The 27,214-nt window shown below is 38.0% G+C and overlaps 1 protein-coding gene across 10 annotated transcripts in view; it reads left to right on the top strand.

Moving 5' to 3' along the window:
* LTBP1 (latent transforming growth factor beta binding protein 1) overlaps positions 1 to 27,214 on the top strand; it is a 383,440-nt gene that overhangs the window by 258,827 nt on the left and 97,399 nt on the right. For all 10 annotated transcript variants that reach the window (XM_046660943.1, XM_046660948.1, XM_046660942.1 and 7 more), the window contains 5 exons: positions 5,334 to 5,459; positions 6,716 to 6,841; positions 7,225 to 7,347; positions 10,814 to 10,933; positions 22,544 to 22,666. In XM_046660943.1, the coding sequence (XP_046516899.1) occupies positions 5,334 to 5,459; positions 6,716 to 6,841; positions 7,225 to 7,347; positions 10,814 to 10,933; positions 22,544 to 22,666 (618 nt within the window). The remainder of the gene's footprint in view (positions 1 to 5,333; positions 5,460 to 6,715; positions 6,842 to 7,224; positions 7,348 to 10,813; positions 10,934 to 22,543; positions 22,667 to 27,214) is intronic.

Raw genomic sequence — 27,214 nt, 5'->3', positions numbered from 1 at the left:
AGTTTGGCAGAAATACAGGGCTCACATCTGCTGTCACATATTTGAAGCACAGATATTTCCTTCCAGGAAACAAGTGACTGAAATTTTATTCTCATGCAGCATTTGTAGGTGCTCTCACTTCCTATAGGAAAAGAATCTTTCTGAAACAATCCATAGAGAGAACATTATAGTCTTTGAGTTAAAATGGTTTGCAACTTTGGAGCTGCACTATAATCAGTAATCTGTACTAGGACAAGAAGACTGTTTTATATCAAATTTAATTTAAATCAAAATATAGATGTTCCCACTGGTTTGATATGAGAACGGAATATGTGGACTGAAGGAGCAATCTGATCGGTTCTCTCAGGAACATTAGGCAGTGTTTTTCTTCCAAAAACACAGAGAAGCTAAACATTATTTGTCATTACTCGTTTCTCCTATAAGTTGAAGAAAGAGAGTAATAAGTACGATTCTAAAGTAAATAAAATCAGCTCCACGTTGCTTAGCGGTGATGTCTTTTGGTGGTGAGATTGGAAGTAGCCTTTTCAGATTTCATCAGACACAATTTGACATATAATAATTATAAAGTGAGCCACATATTTGCAGTGAGTAAGTGTGATATTTTCCACTCTTTAACAGCTGAGTCGGTGGCTTGCAACATTATTGGCATACTGTTTCCAAATAAATTATACGTTTTAGCATATAAATTCTCGATTTAGCATAGTGTCTTAATAGCTCAAGGATAGGTTGGAAAATCAAACCTTAATTTCTCTGGCAAATATTTACAAAGTGGAAACATCTGTTTCAATTGGTGTGGGACAATTTATGCTCATTGTGGGGTAGTTAGGAAGCCAGGGCATTTTTGTAAACCTTTCCATGAGTTAACATTTCATGCCTTCCTCCGGTTCTTCCCAAACTTTCTGCATGGCCCTTGCAGACCAGCCAGAAATTATTCTTTGACTTCCATGGCTGCCTTGCGGAAACCTACCTTGTAATTATCATGGCCCAAACACCATAAAAACTATTTGCTCATCAGATCTTTTCCAGAACTCAGAATTGACCCCTTTAAAAACGTTTGTTCCTGAAGGATATTACCAGTGTCATTATAGCCTCAATCAACTATGTTTCTTAGTGGAAAATGAACTCTGTTTTTCATGTAAAATCATTATGCCTTAATATTTCTAGGCTCCGTTTATTTATTTACTTACTTAGTTTGAGTAATCACGTGAGGAGGAAAAAAGCTAAAGGTCAGCATACTCATTTTCATATCTTGCCAAAAGCTTTCTTTTTCATTTAATTCTAGAAAATAAAGATACCAGACTCTTAAATCCACCATTGGCTTTGTTGCTGGGATAAAGAGAGCATTTGATTTTCCATTGGCTTTTGGTCATGGCTCTTTTTCCAAATTCTAAGTGAACTCTAGCAAAAGAAAACAGAATGAGGTCCTTGACCCTGGGAAGGTGAAGTTGTTTCAGGAAGGGGTGGGGCAGTCCTGAGAACCAGGAGGCGTGTGATGGGCATTATGAAGGAGGACACGTGGAAGAGTCTAGGGGGAGCAGAGTCTTGATCATCTCTCTAGGAAACCAAACATGCTGAAGAAGATAAGACATTCCCATTAACTGGAGTACCCTGGAGCCCAGTAATTAGCACTTCTTGTGTGAGGCTCACTATATTCCCAGTGCTTATATTGATACAGTCTGCTCAAAGAAATGTATGTTTTGACATGAACTGTTTCTTTCTTGTCAGGTCCACATGCTTATGTGTGAGTGACCTCTTAGAAGAATGTAAAGCATAATGTCTTTACCCAAAAAGTACACAGAAAAAGCTTTAAGCTTTTCCTATTCTTCTTTAAGACAGTATCCTCAAGACTTGCCCTTCTATGTGACATATATCTTCTGGAGAATGAAAGGGTAATAGAACAGGAGGGGGAAAAAAGCATGAGAAGAGGTGGTGAGAGGCATGTTTTAAAAGTTTTTAGATGAGTGTTAGTAATTTATTTTTTTACCTTAAAAATATTGTTGATTAATGTTGTTTTTATTGAGATATAATGACATGTAACATTGTGTTGAAGTTTAAGGGGTAGAAAGGGTTAGTTTGATACATTTACATATTGCAGTAGGGTTACTACCGTAGCGTTAGCTAACACATCTATCGTGTCACATATTTGTCATTTCTTTTGTGTTGAGAACAGTCAAGATTTAGTCTCTTATCAACTTTGACATTTATAATACAGTATTGTTGACTATAATCTAAGTTGTTTGATGACTAGTGAAGAGAAAGCAGACAGAGGTATTTTGAAGGTGTTACGGCTCTTTTTTTTTTTTAACCTAGGAGGGTAGAGTGCTGCCTTGCAAATTGAGGTTAAACTGATGACAGTTACATTAATTAATCACTTGTGTAAAAAATGGGACAGTGTAGAAATCAAGTATATTTTAGTTAATATCCCTTCCCTCCTTTGATGTATCTCTTAGTACCCTCTAGTGGTGTCAGAGTAACATTTTCTTACATATGTTAGTGCCCTGCCAACAGGATCAACATTTTTAAGCTGCATCTCTGTATACTTAATCTATGATGTAATCAGCTAAAGGTTCTCAAACACGCCTCATAAATATAATTTCAACCTCATAGCTTCTATCTAAGATACTAGAAGGGAAGGCCATTATTCATTTTATTTCCTAAGACTAAGGAGTTGTAATTCTTAACTATTTCGCTTATCTCAGAGCTGACTTAGGAAGAAATGATTTAAATATGTTGGCAAACTGTGGCATAGGAATGCATGAATTTGAATTAAGCATCACGTATTTTTGAAGACTTTTGTTCACACATGTAAAAATTCCATTCCAAAGCTATGCCTGAAAAATGACAAATATTTGATAATCAACAAATTGGTATGTGTGGGTAGTGGGGCAGTGAGTACTTATCAAGCATTTCGTGAAAACCCTAGATTTATAGCCTTTTACTTTGTTCTCAATTCTTGTCCCTAGTATACTAATTCATCTTCTAATTTTTCTTTTTGCATATTCGATCAATATGTCTTTTCTGTTTTAAGAAAATGGCAGAGAAGAATATAAAGGAAGGTCAGTAATTACAAGGAAAATCAAGAAATGTAAATACTGATAATTTTCAAAGAAGGCATTTACCTACAATGTGGAATAGATGGTTAGAGGTGTGCATTTCACACTATTCTACCTGAAAGAATTCTTATAAACAGAGAAGAGAATTCTTACCTCAGAGTCTAGGAATATAACCTTGAAGATTACCTTTTACCTTAGGATTTTTGTGGCACATAGAAATGATAATTTTTTAAGGGAGACTTTTCTGATTATAAAAACAATGATACATGCTCATTGTAGAAATTTGGAAAAACACAGAAAAATATAAAGAAGAAAATACCAATCCGTATGATCATAACACTTGGATTTATTTCCTTCTCATCTTTTCTCTGTAGTTTGTAATTTGTATAATATTCTACATTAAAATTTGTACTCAGCTAAATTTAACAAATAAGCATTTTCTTATCCTGTCAATGATTATATAGTAATCTATGCTATGTATCATAATTCATTTTTTGTGTTATTATTGCCAGTCACTTAAGTTTAAGCAATTGTTCATCACCCATGTTTTTACCCTTTTGAGTTATTTTTTTCTATAATTATATTATCCTGATTATAAGCAAATCTGTTTGTTTCTGGTAGTGAATTAGCATAAATGGGCTCAGTAAAGATATAAGTGATTTGTTAAGTGCGTTTTTTCCTCATGCATCCGAGTGACTTTGTATAAAACGCCGCAGCTCTGTGTGCGTGTGCTCCCTTGTAAAGTCCAGCAGCGTTTCGGATGACCTGCATCAGTTGTCTTAAAGTCACAACACAGTGTGTAACACTGGATGAAAAATGAAGAATGTGGATTGAGTTTGGAAGAGCAATCCCAATGCCAATTTAGGTCATTTCCGAAATGAATCTTTGTTAAAGCACTGTTTTTCCCATCCTTTCTTCTGCAAAATGCATAGTGGGTCATTGGTGGCAGTAGCAGGTCTGTTTTTCTTCTCATTCAAACCGCAGACCCCTCTAATAAGGCTCTGTCTTAGTTTATCATGCTCCAGGCCCTGGCTTCTTACCCTGGGCCGCTGGGGCTCATCCATAGCAGCATCTGTTTTAAGCATTGTTTACTATGTGATGACAATGAGATAACAGCCCAAAGTAGAATTATAAATGTACTTTTTCTTTGGAACAACAATGGTAACAACGGTAATAATGGCTAACTTTTACGGAGCACATATAATGTACAAGACATTGGGCTACCTGCATTATTTAAATTGTCTCCTTTGAACCTGACTTTCTAAAGTTGGTACTGTGATTATTCTCATTTTACACATGCGGAAAAGTGAGGTGGAGAATGTTTGAGTAACTTGCCTGTGTTACCGAGCTAAGAAAGGGCAGCAAGATTGGTACCTGTACTATCTCCAAGCCTGGGCTTCTAATTACCAGCTGTATTGCCCCAACCCCACTATACCATGATATCTCCTTACAAAGGACATTGAAAACAGCCGTCTTAGGGGAGTATTTCATCTCAGAAGGCCACTTCTGAGTCTTCAAGTCCTTTTGGTAATTAAGCTCATTTTGATGGCCTTTACCCTCCTTGGACTCCTATGACCCTGCCCCTATCACAGCATGTGTCTACGAGTGGAACGAGGACTCAGGGTTAATCTGCTCAGGCTTTATAGAAGAAGCACGTCTCAAGCAGGAATCAGGAGAGTAAGGGAGGAATTTAGCAGAGATTTTACTTTGCCATATAAATAAAACATGCTCAGGTTGAAATTGACAAATTAAGAGTAAGTTACACCCTGAAGTTTTTCTGTGATTAGAAGTGGTAGATCTTTCTTTAGAATTAATGAGAAATTTTGGAGGAGATTGGATATAATGATTGGAACTTGAATTTGGCCTGCTATTGAATAGAAAGTTGCCATATATTTCTTATCAGGAGAAATCAAATGATGATTCAAGTCCATCATCTAAGATGAACTGGAGTGGATAGAAGCTCATTGATGGCCATCTTGGAAGTTAAGAATAACTGATTATCTTACAACTTCTAACGTGGCCTCTTTCTGAGTTTGTACCCACTCCAGCTCATCTTAGAAGCTGTTTCATTAGGAATTACTAATAACCTTGGGTGGGACTATCTGATCAATGGTAAAGTAATCAAATGAATTTATACTTGATTTTAAAAGTTACCTTCTGTCTTCGAATCGCGTCCCTGGCAATAAGCTAATCGGGAAACACAAAATAATGGTCTGTAAGTAGCAATGAAATCTTTGTTTATATCTTTTTTCTTCCGCATTATTTTATTTATTTTTAAAGAAATCAATGAATGTACTGTGAACCCTGATATCTGTGGAGCAGGCCACTGCATTAACCTGCCGGTGAGGTATACCTGTATATGCTACGAAGGCTACAAGTTCAGCGAGCAACAGAGGAAATGTGTTGGTAAGAGACACTTTTGATAGATAAAATTAATCATTATAGAATATTTGTACATTTACAACATCTTTTCTTTGACTATCATGGGAAAATGTTATTGTGTTTAACTTTTAAAAAAATTTTATTATCCCTGAGCTAAGGGAGCTCAAAAAGAGGTTTGCAAAGCTCTTGGATGCTCTTATCTTTTCATTCGATGCTACCTACCTTCCCCAGTGTAATACAGTTACATGAAGGTGAAAAAAGTTTTTAGGTATAATAAATAATTAAGAGCTCTAGAAATAGCTACTAAAAGCATGTTTATCAAAGCCACATTAATCTTAATATATACTACAATAAAGAGTTCTATTCATCTAAGTACATAAAATCTGATTTCTAAAAGGGATTTCTGAATTGAAAATCAGTATATGCTGACACAAAGCAATTAATGAATTTATAAATAAGAGGTCTTATATACGGTTTTTCAGAGCAAATATATCTCAGAAAGAGATACGGGCGCTAAGTAAATCATTTTTATGTGTTAATGCTGAATTTAATTTCTTTTTTTAGAAAAAGAAAATTCAGCACTGTGAGTTGTCAGGCGAATATAAAGCAACAAAGGCATATGCCTAATTACTACTCCCCAGGCCAACTCAGCAGGGACCGTCAGAAATGTCGTGCAAGGGACTCTCACTGAGCACGTGGGTGGAGCTAGACTACTTCATCTCGGTTGCTATTACGCAAGATGTGTGAATTTTGCAATTTGGTTTTATATATATAAATGTAAGGAGTGGGGAGGCATCCACCTGCCCCATAACATAGCTGTTTCTCTTTCATTTGCATACTTTTTAATGTATTATCTTTAGAACCCTAAAATACAAAGTCGAGAAGGGCAGTTGAGATGATCTAGTCTAGCTCCACCCATGTGCTCAGTGGAAGAGTCTCTTTCATGACATTTCAGTTGGTCCCTGCTGAGCTGGCCTGGATGTTGCACAGCGAATTCCAGTTTTTAGACGATTCCAGAAGGCAGGTCCTTCTGTATTGACTTGAAATACCACTGTCATGACTGTAGTTTCAGCTTTTTAAGCACCTCGCCCTAAGTGTAGTCCCTCTTCCCGGTAACAGCCCTTCATGTGTTGAGAACAGTCATCTCCTTGGGCTATTTTCTTCAGTTATCAAGGTTAGTGGGATGCAGAGGATAGCATGGTGGTATTTTAATAGAGGAGGGAGACTGAGAATTTCATGCTACATTGCAATAATCCTTTTATCTGTATTTTTGTTAACAGATATTGATGAATGCACTCAGGTCCAACACCTCTGCTCCCAGGGACGCTGTGAAAACACTGAGGGAAGTTTCTTGTGTATTTGCCCAGCAGGATTTATGGCCAGTGAGGAGGGTACTAACTGCATAGGTAATGGCCGTCTTCTTCCTGATGCATACATTCCCAGATCTGAGTTTTTAGCTCCCTTAAGCTTCATCAGTCTCGCGCTTACTCAGACAACCCAGAACTTTTTATTAAACACCTGTTATGACATAGTAATCTGCTAGATACTGAGATATAACAATGGATTTTATTTTCCTGCCAAGACTGTTGAATGAAGTGTCAAACGTGTGCGAAGAACAGGATACATTAAATGTTTCTTTTGGACCCTACATAAATCAAAACCACTCAATTTTGAAACGTTTCAAATAATCAGTTACTTCATTATTAAGTTCAACTAACCTGGGAGATGGGAGAGATTTGAAATTATATTTTGGGAAATAAAACTTGACAATGTTTTCTGCTTTGCGCAGATGTAGATGAGTGCCTGAGGCCGGATGTATGCGGGGAAGGGCACTGCATCAATACCGTGGGGGCCTTCCGGTGTGAATACTGCGACAGCGGGTACCGCATGACCCAGGGAGGCCGTTGCGAGGGTGAGTCTGCTGAGAGAATGGGGAGCCTGTCACCTCTAAGTGCTGAGTGCACATGACCGTGAAATGCAGGGCTGGTAGGCACCTAGCCTGGTACATACATTTCTCTACCAATCTGTGCATGACGTCAGCTCATCCGAGCTCTTCCTGCTTTCTGGATTCACAGCCTCTTTGCCTTACTTCAGTGGCTCTGCCCGGATTATCTTCGTGCTCTCTTTATTGCGTACATCAGTATCTGCCTTCCCTGGTATTTGGAGTGAAATCACTATAGAATAATTAATTGCAAAGTTAGTGCAAACCCGGCCTTAACTACAGTGTCTGGATCATTCGTTTGGGGACATGATGCAGGTGTAACCAGTGTTGACTTCTAGTTTTCAACCTTTTCAGCTTGTTACATTCCTTTGTCTCAGCTTCTTTCTTTTACGTGTGTTCTGGGACTTGCTTGCAGACTCTACAGAAGCACTGTCTGACCAACTCTGGGTCAAATTCCAACTGTGCTAGATAAAATTTCTTTATTATTGACCTCAGCAATGAATTTGCTCTTGTTGTGAGAACTTTTCATAGCATGCCAGAACGATTTAATATTTAACATTTAATATTTCTGCTCATGTTTGTGTCCAAGTTACACAGGTTCTTTTTGATACCACTGTGGTACCTTTTTAATAATCATTTTCATGAAGAAATACATGGAACTCCTGCTTAAATCCTGCCATGGAAACATCAGGGCCAAGGAGAAGGGGGTCTCTGGGCAAGTTTTTGAGGAGCCTGGATGTGGGGTTGGTGCTGGCTCCATGATGTTCCCCTGCCTGGCTGCCTGAGAATCAGCCTCCTTTCTAATGTGGCTGATCTTCGAGAGCTAGGGAAAGGATAGACCAGTTGGGGTGGGCTGCTCTCAGCTGTCCCTTGGCTTCTGCATGTTGGTTTTCTTCACAGTTCTAATGACCCAGACCTGGAGGGAGAGCTAATTAGCCATTTTGGCAGCCTGCACCTGCCTCTCCTGCTGGTCTCTTGCCTCTGCCCCTTGGGTTCTAATCTAGAGAGAAGTGGGAGCGTTTTATGTTACTGGATCTTTGATCAACTCATCAGAACAGAGCTGTGAACTCTGCCCTGATAGCTGAGGGCTATGGCACAGCACAAGTGTGAAGTGTCCCCAACTCTTCTCTTACGGGAAACTCTCTCTGCTCTGGAGGTGCAACAGAAGAACAGAAGAGAGCAGGGACTATGGCATCAGCTCACCACCCCCACACTTGTAACTGTCTGAGTTGGAGCTGTTACTCAGCCCTTTTGAAACATAGTTTCGTCTGTAAAATGGGAACGGTGAAGTTAACTTTCAGGATTGTCCTGGAAATACATGCATGTTGCAGTATCTTGAACGGTGCCTGTCACCTTGTTAGTTCTGAGAACTGTTAGTTTCTTTAAATGTCCCCCTTCCCTGACTCCTTTTGTTTTTACGTAGATCTTCTCAGTACATCTATAGTTGTGGGAATGTTAAAAAGAAAAAAGAAAAAAGAGTATGAGTTTATCTGATAAGCATTTATGTGCAAAGCAACATTCCCCAAAGAGGTCAAATACTAATCTTAAGTTCTACGTACGTTCTCAGGACGGAACAATAGGATGTTTAAGTAATAACTATAGCATAAGAATGGAAAGTGGAAAGGTGTACAAAAGAAGTTTGAAAATCAAGTAAGTGGAAAGCAGTTGGACTATTCAGTAATATTCAATATATGGAAATTATTTAACAGAAATATTACCAGGGTTCCATGAGTAAATAATACATAATTTTATCCCTGTGAAAAGACTTGAAAAAAAGAAGGAGCCAAATAATGTGGCTATTTTCTAATTTCATCATGGACCAGAACCAGAGGTCTCCGGGCTTCTGGCTCACTGGAGATTTTCTCAGCTGTCACTAACAAAGTTGCTTTCAAACAGCGCCAGTCTCCAAGGAGTCTATTGTAGCTTACAGACATTATCTCATGTGTCCTTACTTTATTCTGTTAAGGTGTTGCCAGGCAGGTAGTTCCTAATTTATAGATGAGGGAACAGACGTGAGAGCAGGATATTCAGGGATGTTATCTGGTGGTGTTCAGCACTGTACCTTATTTATTGGACCAGCTTGTCTCCATGACCTTCTCTGACTTAGCAGTTGTGGTTCTATTAAAAAAAAAAAATCCCATCCAGAGAAGAATGTAATGCTGTTTGGAAAATGAAACTGGCAAGCATCATCTTTTTGTAGAACAAGAAGTCCCAGAACATCTGACCTAAAAAAAACCACTGTGTGTCGTTGTCTATTGGCAAGAATTTTTTGGTGATAGGAAAAAAAATTACAACACTGACCTGGTGTTATTCTGTTAATATCATCTTCAACCTTTTTACTTTAAGCATCTTTTTACACGTCTAGTGATATGTAATGGGAGATAATGTTTGTGAATTTGCCAGAGTGAAGACGTCAAATACCCGTGTATGTTTAGTGTATCCGTTATCAATTTCTTTCACTTTTCAGCTTATGTCGTGAAGAATCTGTTTATATTTTGAGTATGATTAGAGGTCCTATATACATTTTTATATTGGGACACTTAAGCATTAAATCCATTCACTTGAATTCAAAAATCCAACTCCAGAAAAACGTTTATTTCAAATGAGACTACTACCCATGGTGTTTCTACTCATTTTAAACTGTTGAACCATCTCCTATATACTGTTTTTTCCCCATTTTGTTTTTTTACCATTCTTAAAAGTGCCTAAAGCTATTGTAGTAAGCTCTGCCACAGTCCCAACCATATTTAAGGTGTCGTTTGCACCTCACGTCAAAAAGAACAATGATTAATAAATTCAGTTAGCTGTGACTGTGAAAAGTAAGGTGTATTTTTTACTAGAAAATAGTACCATATGATCCTATCAACATGTTTTCTGGAAAATCTTGGAAGTATGTGATGAGTTCATTCTCTCCTAATGTTCTTTTTCCGTCTCCAAGGAATTCCTATCATATGAAAGTTTTTAAATTATTCAAACCCAGGATGTTCTTAGGCCCATGAAGCCAAAGCAAGCATTTCCCCAGAGCAACCAGTGTCTGCAGAGAAAACCTCTGGCCAGGTGGATAAATGGCTTCCTCACTCTCGTCCCCGTTCCTTGTGTTTCTTTCTGGCAAGCTGTGCTATTACTTAAAAGGTTTGTCCAGAAAGGGGCCCCCAAGGAGCTGCCAGCTCCCAGAGTGGAGAGACCCGGTTCTGCCAGTTGGCGAATTGGGGATGAGTTCTTCCTTGGAACATGTGTAAATATTTTAATTGAGGTATACCTGGCCGTGCATTGTCACTGTGTGTTTAAGCGTAGACTCAGTGTTTCGTTTATCCAGTTAGTGTGTTCCCCACCAAAATGCAGTATATAACATGCCTTTTTTCCCCTTCTTCATACAGTAAATCTTTGCTTTAGTATTCTGATAAAATATTCATGATCCGGCTTTTTGACTTTTTAGATATTGATGAATGTTTGATTCCAAGTACTTGTCCAGATGAGCAATGTGTGAATTCTCCTGGATCCTACCAGTGTGTTCCCTGCACAGAAGGGTTCCGAGGCTGGAATGGGCAGTGTCTCGGTAGGTACTAGAGTGTTCTCATCACAGTTTTGTTTCTTCTGTCTGGCCCATTTTCTGACAGTGGTGTAATGCCAAGTGATCCCGCTTTCGAAATTAGCATATATAAATATATATATATATGGAATGTAAGACACTTACATCATTCTGAGAAAACTTCCAAGGAAAGTTCTAAGTAACTTTTAACCATGGAGAAAATGGGTTGGCATGAAGAATTTGGGATTTTACATGGGACAGACAATTCTGATGGAAACAAATTGTGATCCTTGATGTGATAAATAATAAGCACCACAGGGGGGAGAGAAGTAGAGAGCAAAATGCATAAAAAGAGAGAAGAGACTGAAGAAGACACTACCACAGACTAATAGAATTAGGAAACATGCAAACACAGTGTGCAGCAGAAGTAGCAAAGGTAGAAAGAGAAATCTTGACTGATTGCCCAGGCCCTTTATATCCATTCATGTATTCGGTAAGGTATTTAATACTTAGTACCTGCATTAGGCACTGAGGAAGGGAAGTGTTAAATCTGCTTTGTTTCTAATTACCTGTGCTCTAGTTAGGTTTCCCCCTTTAGTGGCTTTCCTTTGTATTTCTGTCTACCATGAGATCTTTTTCTTAAAAGTTGAACTCTTTTTCTACTCCATGCCAGACTTTGACCATATGAGTTAACTTTTTATTCCTTCCTTCCTTCTTTCCTTGCTTCCACAAGTGCTGAAGAACTTACTGTGTAGACCCAGAGTTGTATTGAGTGCTGGCATATGTTGAGGGACAAAAAAATAAAAGTGCCTTCCTCATGGAACTTACTATCTGGTGGGAGACCGGTACCCAGACATCTCATCAGTAAATGCAAATGCACCAGTGAGACAAGTGCTAGGAAGGGGAGTTCTGTGATGCTGCAAGGGCGGAAGATAGAACAAGTTGCCTCTAGCGAAATTCTTGAGTTGAGGTTTAACTGGGGAGGGCGATGGGAGGGAGATCTTTTTGAACAGAGGAAACAGCCTATGCAGAGGGCTTATGGAAGGAGGAAGAAGCAGGTCATGTTCCAGAAGTTGAAAGGCTAACGTGGCTGAAGGACAGAGAGCAAGGGAAGATTTGCTGGAAGATGAGAGGGCAGACTGTGCCAGACCCTCTTGGTCCTGTTAAAAATGTCGGTCATGGGGCTGGCCCGGTGGCATAGTGTTAAAATTAAGTTCATGCTCCACTTTGGAGGCCCAGAGTTTGTGGGTTTTGATATCAGGCATGGACTTGGCACCACTTGTCAAGCCATGCTATGGTGGCATCCCATAAAATAGAGGAAGGTTGGCATAGATATTGGCTCAGCGACAGTCTTCCTCACCAAAAAAAAAAAAAAAGGTAGTCATTATTCTCACATCTCTGGGAAGACATTTAGGTATTTTAGAGGGGGTGTAATAAGTAGGCTTGGCAGAAACACTCACTCCTAGTTTCAAAGCTATGGACTTATCACCAGGCATCATGAGCTGATTTTCTGTACCTGGTGCAGGTGGCCCCTTACCCTGAACCTCATGCCCATCCCCAAGAGTCTTTATCAATGGAATTGTGAGATGTTGATCTTTGGGGAGAAGAAAATATTTTTGTTCATTTATTTCTTTTTAGATAAACATTTGTTTGCATAGTCAGTGATGGTAAGAAAGTATGCTTGGTTTTAATTTTCCCATTTGGCATAAATTTTGTAGTTGCCTGTCAAGGTTCCATTCATGCTCTCATTATCACATACTGATGCATATTATAATCCAAGAGCAGAGCCTGAGCTTTACCTGAAATGACAAAAATTCACAATAGTGGTGTAAACACAGCCCTGATTCATGAATTTACAAATGGAGTGTGACTGACCAAATTGGGTAGATGATTGCTCTTCAGTATAAATGCATTTCTTTTTTTTTTTGAAAGATTTTATTTTTTTCCTTTTTCTCCCCAAAGCCCCCCAGTACATAGTTGTATATTCTTCGTTGTGGGTCCTTCTAGTTGTGGCATGTGGGACGCTGGCTCAGCATGGTTTGATGAGCAGTGCCATGTCCGCACCCAGGATTCGAACCAACGAAACACTGGGCTGCCTGCACGAACCCAACCACTCGGCCACGGGGCCATTCCCTAAATGCATTTCTTTACGTTGGTCAATAATAAGTGAGTTCTTCTACCTAGACATATGCAGTCAATCTAATTGTGACCACTTTGCTCCAATTTAGTGACAGAGAAACAGCACCTCGTTTAAAAGTAATTTCACTTTGCCACCCAGAGATGCAGAATCATAAGCAGAAATATTAGGTGACTGTGTTACTCAACCAAAGTCACACACGTAGCAATGCAAAAATGAAAGCTATTACTTGGAACAAGTGTGTAAGGTCACACATTTCCTATTAAAAGTAAGTAGTGTACCTTTTCCTTCTGCTTTGGGTAAAATTTTAGGCTCTCTGTAATCTAGAGATGAAGCTGCTCCTCTGTGATACAACTGTACTTCCAGCCGTTGCTCATATTGGACTTATAGCTCTTCTAAATTTCTCATGGGGGCTTTTGCAGATTATCCCAAAATAGATTTTTCCATCTCAATTTTTTGTGGTGGTAGAGCTTTCAAATGTTGAAAAGTTGAGTGTGACAAAAAGCAGATATTATAACACGCCTCTCTGTTCATATTAAGCCAATAAGTGCATTGGATTTTTCTGGTAAACTCTGACGGTGCTAATGCATACCCAACCATATTTTTTGTTTTCTGTTCCTTTTTACATTTTAGTTCTCACCTTTGTACTTCTGATACCCTAAAATATTTTTCGAAAGTTGCTGTTCTTACTTCTGCTTATCTTTGAGTTGAGCTCGTTAATAATACAACTTGATATATTTATTTGTTCATTTAACAATTGAGTTGCTACTAGATGCCAGGCATTTTTCTAGACCCTGGGGGTTGAGAATGAATAAAATAAATTCCCTCCCCTCATTGCTATTATGCTCTAGGGCTCACATTGTGCTTACATATAAACAAGACAAGTATATGGTATGTCAGAAGCGATGAGTGGCAGGGAGAAAAAAGGAGCCTAAGGGAGGTAGGGAGTGCTAGAGAGTCCATGGTGGACAGAGAAGGCATCTTATGATAAATTACAAGGTGTTCCTGGCTAACCGTTTGTTTTTGTCTCTGACAGTTATTTGTGACTAGTTTGTGGGTTTTTATATCCTTTTAGTCCAGATAATTTAGGATACGTTAATGAGACTTTTTTATCCAATTTTTAATATATGAGAACACTGAAGACTTCTAAAAATTTTTGCCAAATCTCATCATTTGAAGAAAAGTCCTACACTTGGCATTTGTTAGTTGTCATGTTAGAGATGATAATCCCTACGCTACTGTTCTAGTCTATTCCATAAATCTTAGCATACTTCTTTTTCTACTACTTTCCTCTCACTGACTGTATATTTTTAAATTATTATAATTAAAGTTGTACAGTGTTTTACATAATACTTTCATTTGGCATTGTGTTTATAGTTTTTTAAAAAATGTTCATCGATCTTCATGTCAGTTTGGCTCTTTTTTCTGTTGAATGGTTTCATTAAGAATTAAGAAGTGCTATTTTGACCCTTATATTCTGCAGGGATTTGATGCCATTACACTTTCTGCTTCTTTCACTGACTAATGGTGAACTTGCTGAAACCGTTAATGGCCTCTTTGTCTTCATGCCATGTAAACTGGATCTTACTGATTGATGCTTCTCTTGATTTATGAATTAGAACTGAAATTATTTCAGGTTGAAACAGGTAAAATGTTAGCAGGTGTTGTCTGGGGGACCACGCTTTTTCCTAGTGTTTAGTTCAGAGCATATGATCCTTCATTCTCAATAGTTTATTGTCCACTTTCAAAATATCTATCCCTTAAGGCTTTTTGGCAACTCTCGTTGGCTCTTCTGTTAATGTAGCTTCTTCTTTCAAGTTGTGGATTTCAGTCGTCTCTTGAGAGCCTCTTTCATCATTCAACACTGTATTCCTTGGACCTTACATTCAGCCTGGGGTTGATGCCCACTCGATCTTTGCCTTTAGTGACTCTTTCACCCCAGGTTCTGGCAAGTTCCAACTGGCTGTTCCAACCAGGACCTTTCTTGAGGGAAGTCAGTCTGTCAGGTACTCAATTTACAGGTTTCTCTTGACTCATGAAAAATTAGCTTGATTCAAACCCAGCTAGAGCCATCCCTCAAAGGAAATTCTCTAATATTTAATTATTTAGCGGTACATTCAGTAACTCTGATATAAAGATCATATTTCCCTGAATTAAGATTTTGGGTTATGTGACCTCTCTGAAGCTTAGTTTCACTATCTGTAAAATGGGGATTGAAATACTTTCTTCATAGGGTTTATGGTCAGAATTTAAATAAGTGATATAGAGCACCTAGTAAGGTGTCTGACCAAGGTAGGACCCAAGAAATGTTATAACCCTTCTTCCCCCAACACTGTTACCCTCCCCTTTAGCTCCCTTGTCGTGAAATAGAAGAAATGCAATAACTGATACCTGTTAAAGTAAATTATATGTCTAAGTTCTATGTATAACTGTCTTTTCTTTGGTTTTCTTTAAGCTCATCTCCTATAGTTTTTTTTTTTTTTTTTTAAAGATTTTATTTTTTCCTTTTTCTCCCCAAAGCTCCCCGGTACATAGTTGTATATTCTTCGTTGTGGATCCTTCTAGTTGTGGCATGTGGGACGCTGCCTCAGCGTGGTTTGATGAGCAGTGTCATGTCCACGCCCAGGATTCGAACCAACGAAACACTGGGCCGCCTGCAGCGGAGCGCGCGAACTTTAACCGCTCAGCCACGGGGCCAGCCCCTCATCTCCTATAGTTTTTAACTTTCCCTGTGTCATAAGACCTTTCTCTTATGAATTTAAGTAATCTTAATCTTACCATATCCTTTCACCTTCTGAGCATTTTTGTTTTGCTGGAATATACTTCTTGAGAATCATAATGCTTCTTGGTAGGGTCATTGATCCTTCCTAACAAATGTTTCAGCCTCTGCACTACTGCTGGGTCCGTTCTTTCACTTCATTTTCTTTGCTCACCTTCACAAGACACAGTATCTTTCCCCAAGTGGATGTCTGCAGAGAGCCCTTTTTTGAGTTTACTTTATTGTCTTGCTGTGTGGTTGAGTCTGTGACAATGTGACCTGAGAACAGAAATTTCTGAGATTTTTATCACAGTAATCCTTCTTTGTCAGCCCGTAATTAAGTTAATGATGACTTTGTGACTCCCATTTAAGTCTTCTAAACGTAATAGGTCTTAGGCATTTGAAGAACTCAGTATCATTCAATCCACTTGACAACTGGTTAGCCACAGTCTTAACCAAAATCAGGCGCAGAGAACTTGCAGGATAAACATGGAGAGCTCATTGTTTTAGGAGTTCTTTTCACACTAGGGTTTATTTTCAAATTTTAAGATTCCTTGTGAACCTTTATGAAATATATGAATATCCATAGACTTATTTGAAATTGCGCACTTTCATCTTATGTTTATTCTTTTATGTAAGATGGTAACTGAGCTCAACATCTCCCTTTTTGCAGATATTATAAAATGTGCAAACATCAGCCTTGTCCCTAAATCATTATATGCAAAAGGAGTCTTCTAGTCAGTCACTAAGTTATTATTGAGCATCTAACTATACGTCTACTAGATGCCAGAGAAGATTTGAAGTTTTAAAAAAGCAAAACAGAACAGATTAGAATGCTGGTTATGAAGGGCTTGGGGGTGGGGGAATTGGGGAGATGTGGTTTAAGGGTACAAACTTGCAGCTACTAGGTAAATAAGTCCTGGAGATCTAAAGCACAGCATAGTGATTATGATCAACAATACTGTATCATAAACTTCAAAGTTGCTAAGAGACTAGATCTTAATTGTTCTCATCACAAAAAAATAACGATGTGATGTGATAGAAATATTAGCACCACTACTCTTAATCAATTTGCAGTATATAAGTATATCAAATCATCACTTAAACTTACACAGTGTTATATGTCAATTATAGCTCAATAAAGAAAGAAAGAACTGTGGCCGGCCCAGGGGTGCTTGGTTATGTTCGCATGTTCTGCTTCAGCAGCCTGAGGTTCGCAGGTTCAGATCCCGGGTGTGGACCTATGCACTGCTTGTCGAGCCATGCTGTGGCAGGTGTCCCACATATAAAGTACGGGAAGATGGGCATGGATGTTAGCTCAGGGCCAGTCTTCCTCAGCAAAAAGAGGAAGATTGGTGGCAGATGTTAACTCAGAGCTAATCTTCTTCCAAAAAAAGAAAGAATTATTTTTGGAGGCAGTGCATGCCTGTGTGGGAAGACTAGTTATTATGATAACAAAAAACTTCCCTCTATATAGTTTACAAAGGTCTTTCACTTTATTCTTTCATTTGATCCTCATGGCAGTCATCTCTGTAGGACAGATTTGGCAGTTTATTCCCAAATGGGTTAATGGGCTTGCTCAAGGGTCATAGGTAATAAATGGTGGAGCTAGACCACCATCCAGGTGTTTTATCTCCAAAGCTAGTGTTTTGTTCTGTATGATACCTCATGTATCTCTCATGTGCACCCCAGAAAATTAGAGAACAAAACAATATAACTAAGATAATAAGGAAAATAAAAGTTCATAGAAAGGAGAGATCCATGGGGGCTAGAATCATCCCTTGCAAGCAGCAATAATAATAGCTCAGGATTTTAGAGTCTGAGATGGCAGGCCTGCACCATAGATAGCCCTAGCAGAGTTTTCCTGAAAGACACAATGTTCTTTTGGAAAGGTGAAGTAGGAAGCCCGTGATTCGGTGGGATTAGTGGATTGATTTGCTGAGATCATCCTTGGCTCTTTATCTATACATAGCATGGGCTGTTTTCCAATTCTGAAAGCAGTGATGAGTCTTTGAGGAATGTCTAACATATTCTTGTAGGCAGCCCTGCTACTACATATTTTAACTGGGTCAGAATTGGTGGTGGGGAGGGCTGAGATTTCCCTGTGCCTCATGTGCAGTTGAGGTGGTTTCATCACACTAGCCTAACCAGCATCTGTCTCTCATTTTGCCATGCTCACTTTCTGTCAAATATGTTCTCCCAACATCTTTAGTATAAAAGACTATGTGTGAAGAATAGTTGAGTGGTAATTGAAGTAATGGCATGTTTGGGGCGGGGAGTAATCCTTTTTATTTTTATGTAGCTATAGTGATAGAATGAGATCTTTTCTTCCCCTATCAAATAGTGCTCACTCATTGAAGTCTGTGTTGGTCACTAAGGAATTAAATGAGGCTGAATGGCCTTAGAAAAATGACTGGTTCACAGTGTTGACAGATTCATCTCCTTGAAAGTACAGGAAGTAATGCAGGTAAACTGTTGCTCTGGAACCAATTCTGACCAAGCCCAAGGAGCTGATAGGTGAAGTGGAAGGGGGCTAGCAAAGCCGTGGGCTGACTTTTGTGAAGTCAGCCACTGAATAGCATCTGTATCTTAGAGGTCATGCCCAGGGAGGGGCTTTAGGCAGCCTGGTGTCTTCCCAGGATATTAGCAAGGGAAATTTCAAAAGGGTTCCTGACCCAGATGAATTACATCCCAAGGCAATGAGAGAATTTGCAGGTGGGATTGCTGGCCAGCTGGGAGTCATCTTTGTGAAATTGTGGAGAATGGAAAGTTGCCAGAAAGCTGGAGAGAGATTAATGTCCTCATTTCCCCCCAAAGAAGAAAGAAGGTGAAATTCAGAAACTAATGACCACTGAACTTCATGTTGATCTTGACACAAAGCTGTAGACTGCAGGATTCAGATGATAAAGTGAAGCATTTTTTGAAAGGAAGTGATGATCATAAGAATCAGCCCTGGTTCATTAGGGACAAATCAAGCTAGACTGTCCTGACTGCCTCTTCTGAGGGGGTTTTTTAGAGGAGTGGACCAGGAAATCCTATAGGCACGGCATATCCAGTTTTCAACGAGGCATTTGTTAGAGTCTCTCAGGATATTGTAGATGAGAAGGATCAATTTGGATTGCGTCACAGTATAGGGAAGTGGATTCATAAACTTTCGAACTATCATATCCGCAAAGTGCTGACCTTGTAAACCCTTGGCAACTTCCTTACTGTGAGAGGTTTAATTCACTAAATGACAAATGCCAAATTATGTCCTAAAAGGCCATTGGTAAATTATTTTTTTTCAGAGTTTAGAACCCATTTTTCCATGGACACTGTATTTTTCATGATGTTTCCCTTTTGAACTCATATGAATATGCATTGTAAGAACTTGGGTAATATGACTCTTCTTTAGACCACAATCCTAGAGTAAGATGAGTTTTGAGCTCCAATATAGAAAACCTAAGGCATAACCATCTCCCTCTGCTCCAAGGGTAAGGGGCTGTGGGTAATGGATGGTGGGGTGGGTAGGGACCACCTGTTTCCCATGGCATTGATCCTCCCAATGGTTGGAAGTAAGGATGGTGGGGGCCAGGCCTCCTGTTAATACCACTCAGGGCCCCACAAGTTTGTGTCCTTGACTAAACTGAAGAACGCTGGAAACCAGTGAAGGTTTTTAAAGCAGAGGAGCAAAATGTTTGATTGGATTTGTAATTTAGAAAGATTATTCTGGCTGAATGCTGGATAATGGATTAGAGAGGGCAAGACATAAAGTAGAGAAAGAACCTAAAAGACTATGGCAGTAACCCATGTGAGAGAGGCTGATAGTAGTAGGAATGAAATATTGTGGGTGTATTCGAGAGATATTTGGAAGGTAGAATTGATATGACTTAGTAATAAATTGAATATGGGGAAAGAGGGAGACTAAGGAATCTAGAAAGAATGAATTACAAGTTCCCGAATTGGGCATTTGAGTGGGTGGTGGTACCATATATTGACCTGGAAGACAGCATAAAAAGAAGGCAGGAGGAAAGATCAGTTTGGGCCATGAATACTCAGAGGTGCCTACAGGACATCAGGTGACGATGTCCAGTAGACCGATTAGATGCAGGCATCTGCAGCATAGGTGACAGGTCCAGGCTAAAGATAAAACACTGAGTTTATTTCCCTCCTTTTACATCTAGAGGACCCACTCCAGACACCTCCTCTATATAGAAATTTTTTTTATTGAAATATAATTGACATAAAACATTATATTAGTTTCAGGTGCACAACATAATGATTCAATATTTGTGTATATTGTGAAATGATCACCATAATAGGCCTGGTTAACATCTGTCACCATACTTAGTTACAATTTTTTTTTTCTTTTCTTTCCTGTGATTAAGACTTTTAAGATCCACTCTCTTAGCAACTTTAAAATATGCAGTACAGTGTTATTAACTGTAGTCACCATGCTGTACATTACATCCCCATGACTTTCTTATTTTATAGCTGGAAGTTTGTACCTTTTGACCCTGTATAAGAGATTGTTTAGTGATATTTTACTATATAGTTATTTCCTTAAGAGCATAAGCTCCATTAAGTATTCACTCGATTCAAGCTGTTCTGTCTATGTATAAATGATTGACTTGACCGAATTCTAGTTCCATGCAATTATGTCTGTAATAAGTAAAGAAAAGAATAAACACATCAAGTTACTCTAAATATTTCTAGGCATTCTGCTTCATCATTAATTATGGTAGCAGCCTGGGAAACCGAAAGTTTTATAAGTATCTCACGAAAGGTAATCTGCAATGTCTTTTAATTTAGTTTAACTAGAGAAAATATGGTCTTAGAAGTGGACCTTATTTGCTGTTACGTTCTGCAGCCCCATGAATCACTTTCCCTGGTGCATGAATAACTGAAGAGAACAGTCCATACATTTTTCAACTTGTTAACATTTTTGAAACCAAACCAGATACTAGACATGACATTTTCACTTGCTGTCTGGAATTTCCATGCCTAGTGTCTAGGCTCCCTCTGTCTCATTATTTACTTTGGCTTCATTGTTTGGCTTCCTATTTCAAGTTGTTTGCTTTCAATGTTTACAAAAGTAGACTCCCACAACCAAAGGAAGGTTGGATAATGAGTCAATCTGGAAGTGCTATTTTTGCTGTCGTGAAGTAGGGGTCAGTTCACCATAATTAGTGACTTTGTGAAAGCAAGGTAGAACACCTAGGCAGCGCTAATTGCTTGACTGCTCTCAGTATGTGTGGAACTCATGTGCACACACACACAGCCCTCTGCCTCATTTTGGTAATACTCTGTTTCTGAATTCAGTTGTAAGAGAGAAAATACAGTTTTAATGAAATGCAGTGCAGACGAATGCAATCTGAACTCTGGATTGCCAGCCTAAAGCTAGATCTAGTTTATGTTCATGACTCTGCTTGTTAAGATTAAGAGGGTGGAAAGCTGTATTGCTTTGTGGTGAGCACTGTAAGATGAAGTGGATGCAATCAACAGCCTTTTCCTCCTTATTGTTTGTCTGCCTTATGATTAAAATGCTTTGATTAAGTTACAGACCGCTATAAAATTAAGCCTAATTTGGGATGGGCTGTGTGTATTTTTAGCATTTTGTGGTTTCAGTGTTTCCTCTTTTAAGTTTTTAGTTATTCATGTCTTCCCACTGCAACATACAGTGGACTTACCCAGAGGCATTCAAATGGGGGACAGAACTCAAATTTTTCTTTTTGAATTAACAGAATTCTAGTAGGAGCTTAATGAATGTTTGTTGAGTGAAAATAATGAACACCTAGATGATTTTTTTGATATAAATGCTGTGTTAGCAAATAATAAAAACAAACATGAACTCGTACATTCTCTCTTTGACTGTTTCTTTCGCTAGACTTAACTTTGCCCATGACAGACACTTACAGTCCGCTTCAAAGGATGGTCTTTGGAATTCAGCTGACTGGATTCAAATCAGAGCCACCATTCTCTAATTTTGTGGCCTTGGGAAAACTATTAAACATCTCTAAGTCTCAGTTTCTTCCTGTGTGAAAAGAGTTAGCTTGTATGGATCTTGTTAGGGTTAAATAAAATAACGCATGTAAAGCATTTAGTGCCTGTGTGCAGTAAGTGCTTGATTAAGATGAGCTATTATTATTTTATCTGCCCCTCAGCCTATACCCCACCTTCAAACTGCCCAATAAATAGGCTTATGTTTGTCCCCTAGATTGGTTTTTATAATACTGATTCAATGCCATCTTAGAACATTTAATCAGTTTTTTCTTACCTTTCTCTTACAACTTTTCTTGTGGTTTCTCTGGATCAGGAGTTATATTTGTTGCTTCTGGAAACCCTCACATGCAATCGAACTCATCAGTTCCCTAAGTAGACCTCAACACGTCTTTGATTCTTTGGGATATTTTATTTTGCAGAGGATATTGTTCTAAGACCACCTTCTCTTTCTCCCTTCTCCTTCCTCCCTACAGCAAGCCTTGCACTGAATTTATTCATAGAGAATGTTTGGTTCCTTTTTTGATTTACTTTGCAGAAAGTAAATTAACGCGGAGAACCATCATACATGCAGCTCACACCAGAGCTGCTTTTCCTCTTAAGGGCTAATTTGAAAGCTTATCTTAGAGAATCTGCCTCTCTTTTGAACATCCGTTACGTAACCGCCTTTTCTAACCAAATTCAACGTTATTCATGTTTTCTTTTTTCTCTCTTCATCTTTGTTTTTGGTTTTTTTCCTTTCCATTTTGCAACATTCTTCAAGATGTGGATGAATGCCTGGAACCAAAGGTCTGCACAAATGGTACTTGCTCCAACCTTGAAGGCTCCTACATGTGTTCATGTCACAAGGGCTATACCCCAACTCCGGACCACAAGCACTGTAAAGGTAAATACTGTAATCAAATTTCTCATTTGTTTTTAACTGCATTTAAAAGTATATTAGAGTAACTAGGCTTAGAAAACGGAATCATGCTACTTGTCGTTTATTTTGACTTGGAGCACGTTTTGGTTGGCATTTTGAAAGTGACTCCTCGTTGTGGTTAAAATACAGGTCATATCTATTTACATAAAGGAAAACAATGTATTTTTAGAGAGTGTCTGTAAACACATCTATCTATTTAACTTTTTCTGGTTATAAAAACAATACGTGCAGTTGTACACTCTGTGAATATACTGGAAACCATTGACTTGTACACTTTAAACAGGTGAATTGTCTGGTAAGTAAGTTATATCTCAATAAAATTGTTATAAAAATGCAACGTACAGTCATTGTAGAAAACTGAGCAAATGCAGAAAGGTAAAAAAAAAACGTAATCTCATAATCACATTCACAGATATTTATATCTCATGGATATTTTATAGAGTTATGTTCTAGGTACAATTTTGTATCCTGCTTTTTGTCACTTAATAGTATATCATAAGCATTTTACATCTCATTAATAACTCTTTTCAATCATTATTTTAAAAGGCTGCATAATTTTAAAATGTATTGCTATATAACCATTTTCTTTCTGGTCTTCAGGTGTTGAACAAACACATTTTTTTCCCAACTACTCATTATTATGTAAAAAATATTTACATAATGGGCTTCATTTTTTTAAAAAGAAACCTTTGAATTTTAGGATTATTTCTTTATTCATAAAAGTTGAATTATTGGGTAAGATGTTCTGAATGTTTTTTACTGTTTTCATAGAAGAACACTAATTTTTAAAATGTATGTTTTTTATTCTAAAATGATTTAATATTTATCTTATAAACATATTTCTTTTAATAATTCCCTGACTACTTCTAATTATTAAACATTTATTTCATTAACAAGTAGTATAACTTAATATATTTTTAAATTATATAGTTATAATAGCTTCTAATTAATAAACATTTTTAAACATTTGTATTTCCTCTTGTAAATTTGTTAATATCTTTTCCTGTTTATCAGGTTTTTAAATCAAAGTATATGAACACTTTATATATAATATATATCAACCTATGTACATATGTGCATATATTACACATACCTTTTTTGCTGTCATTTGTCCAAGGTTCCCCTAGTTTTTCTTTTTATAATACTTTTTTTAAAGGAAGCTTTAATTATTTCTATGGTCAAAACTATAGATTTCTGGTTGCTTCCACTACTTTTATACATGAAGGCGTACTCTTTCAGAGGGAAACAGAGAAATAAGTAAAATTTTTCTTCTTTTCTAAATGAGTGTCTCAATGTACATGAACAATCTAGGGTGGTGATTAATTTCTCACTGTGGTAGACAAGCAGTAAATGGATACCCTACTGTCTTGTAAGAATTGAAGCATCTCCCACTGGCAGTAGGGAATTCACAGACATCTGAATTTGGTACCTTGCTCCTTTCATACAACACAGTACCAGCCACTCCCAGTGGAGCACATAAAGTAGGGGCATCTCCCTTTTCTCCTGGTCCTTTCCCTTCTGGCCCGCATCTACAGCTTTCCTACTGACTGTTTAAACCAGGCATCTCCTCAGACAAAATTAAACATGAGAATTGTCTGAAAGGTATTATTTCTTCCCCCATACACAGGATTAATGGTGGCTGAAGATCTCAGCATTATAAGTTATTGTTCATCTTTATTTGATTGCTATATCTAGTTTCAGGCCATATCCTGTCATGTTACCTTCTTTATTGTCAGTCTGCCTACTTCTTTTCATCTGCTTATTCATGAAAACTCTTGTAATCTGTTCCCATCTTTATCTTCCAAATTTGTCACTATACTTTCTTCAGCTTGGATTATCTGACCCATCAAGTTGATGTCACAACTGCCCTGTGAATATTCTGTGCCTTCTTTGACCCAAGCACTTGCTCATATTATCCTGCCTTGCATACCCGTCTTCTTCCTCACTGCTTACCTGAATTGTGGCTCTTCCAGTGGTTTGCTTTGCAACCTTGGATAAATAATCTCAGATTTCCAGATCTCATGTCATCTCTAAGATAGGGGGATTGGACTCTTTAGATGCTCAGAGTAAACACGTATTGAATGAATAACTCATTACCATTCTCTTACTCTTGGCCATTGCCATCCCAGCTGAGCCTGCTCCTCTCTGATAGGTCTCTCTAGTACTCCAGAATTTATATCATCAGTTGATGCCACCCCTAGGAACACTCATATTTTCCAGTCTGTGTGGCACTCTGCTGGCCTGCTGCAGAAGCTTCTTTTCATCCTTGCTTTCCTTCCTCTCAGGTGTATCAAGGAAGCAACATGTTCCAGGCACTGTGTTCAACTGCAGTGTTATTGAGAGGCTATAACATGTCAAAGAACTTTTACTCCTTGGAAGAGATGCAAACCTGCAACAGATAATTACACATAGTAAAGTGCCAAGTGATGTAATGCCAGTGATGTCATGTACCCCTGAAATTATGTGAGGACCAGGGCACTTCACCTATGCACCTATGTGCATTCTTTTCAAAAACCCATAACCCCAGTCTGATCATGAGAACATCAGACTAATCCAGATTGGGGACATTTCTACAGGATTCTAATCCATACCCTCAAGACACTTAAGATTATGAAAAACAAAGATTGACTGGGAAGACAAGACACCTAAATGCAACGTGGTACCCTGGATTAGATCCTGGAACAAAGAGAGGACATGAGTGGAAAAACTAGTGAAATCCAAATAAAGTCCATAATTTAGTTAAAAAACAACAGTATATTAGATACTAGCTTGGATACTCAGAAGCTGTGTGAGCTTGGATAAGTTATCTTACTTTACTAAGCCTTCCTTGCTCATCTTCAAAAAGCCAACAATAATGGTACCTACTAAGGTTGATGTTAGGAATGGGTGAGATAATAGATGAACAAAGATAGTACATGGAGAATGAGATGATGCAGGGCCAGAGAATGCCATGCGTTGTAGTTGCTGTTGTTATTCACCGAATTATAGGCATGTACGAAGTTCTATCAAAGCCAAGAAGCATGTGACTAATTCTGCTTATGCAAGTGTTTCACAAAGGTGTTGCTGTTTGGACTTGGTCTTAAAATATTGAATACAGTGAGGAGATAAACTTAGAAGGCAGAGGAAGTAGCACATGTCAAAGCTTGGAGGTGGGAAAGGGCTATCTCCACTTGCCATTTAACCTAGCCCACTACTCTGATTCTCCTGGTGTCTTTCCATTGTAGTCTGGGATAAGGTCAGGCCAGATCCCCATCTTCTGCTTTAAAAACCTACATATGCATGAATTGTTTTCCTTACCCACCATCAAAGTCTTTCCTTTTTACAATAATAAATTATCTAACATCTTTTTTTCTTTAATTATTTCATAATGTTTCTCAAACTATGTCAGCTCACAGATGTCACATTCTCCTCAGATCGTAGATCTGTCTGTTTTCCAACATCCCAGCAACTCTGCCAATCTCACCTTGTTGATAGTCCCAAATATTGACGTTGTCTTTACCTCACTAAATGTACTGAAAACTTTTTTGAGGTTGTAAAGACATTATCTAATGTATTAATTTATTACTTGTTTCTTTATATCTATACATTTTAGCATTATATGTCCTAAATTTATAAATACCTAGAGATAGTCTCTATTTTAACTCTGAGTTGGACTTGTCATAGTAACATATGCAAAAATTCCCTTAAAGAAATACCTTTCACAGAGAATAATATTTTCTATTCATCTCTTGGCACAAAAGAAAGAAAACATTTATCCTGCATGCCTATTTTATTAGAAAGCTTTCTTTTGTCCTAGGAATTTTGTCCGTCTTCAGAAAAGAAAAATGCTATTTATCTGTAGAATTAAGCTGCCTCTGTTCCCCTTGGTCATTTGAAAAACCCAAAGATCACCTTATTCAAGATAACTGAGTTGCCTCAAGTTATTCCAAATGTGTGTGTCATTACTTTTAATGAATTACTTCTGACAGTCTTCCCAACATAAATGAGTAACTCATGTAAGATGTCTGCTATATCTTGACAGTACTTGGAATGGAGGGTATATTTTTGCTGCTCCATCTTCACATGGGAATGCTTAATTTGTCATCTTCTTTGAAAAAGCCAAAAAGCGTCCAAGATGCTAAAAATGTTGTCAGACGTTACATGAAATCCAACCAGATGCATGAGCTATTGTTGGGTTTATAAGTTTTGAACTGACATCTCAAGTATTTTATAGAATGTGCTGAAAGAAGATACGTTGTAGGCTATTTGCTGTTGACCACTACTAAAGCTAATAGACTTAGAGCATAGGAAAGGTATAAAATAATTCTTAAAATGATATTCAGATCGCATATTTAATTGCTCTAATGGCAGTCATATTTATAGATAAAAGAGATCATTAACACAATAAATGAAACATTTCTATAAAAAATTAAATAAGAAATAAATTACTGAACTCCAATTACATTTGTAGTTTATTTTATGTGAGCTTTTTCAGAAAATGAGAGAGAACCTGAACCTGGCTTCTATCAGGCC

The sequence above is a fragment of the Equus quagga genome, chromosome 5, assembly GCF_021613505.1.
Source record: "Equus quagga isolate Etosha38 chromosome 5, UCLA_HA_Equagga_1.0, whole genome shotgun sequence".
Classification (NCBI taxonomy): domain Eukaryota; kingdom Metazoa; phylum Chordata; class Mammalia; order Perissodactyla; family Equidae; genus Equus; species Equus quagga.
The sequence above is the reverse complement of the archived record's forward strand: the minus strand, read 5'-3'. Positions and strand labels throughout refer to the sequence as shown.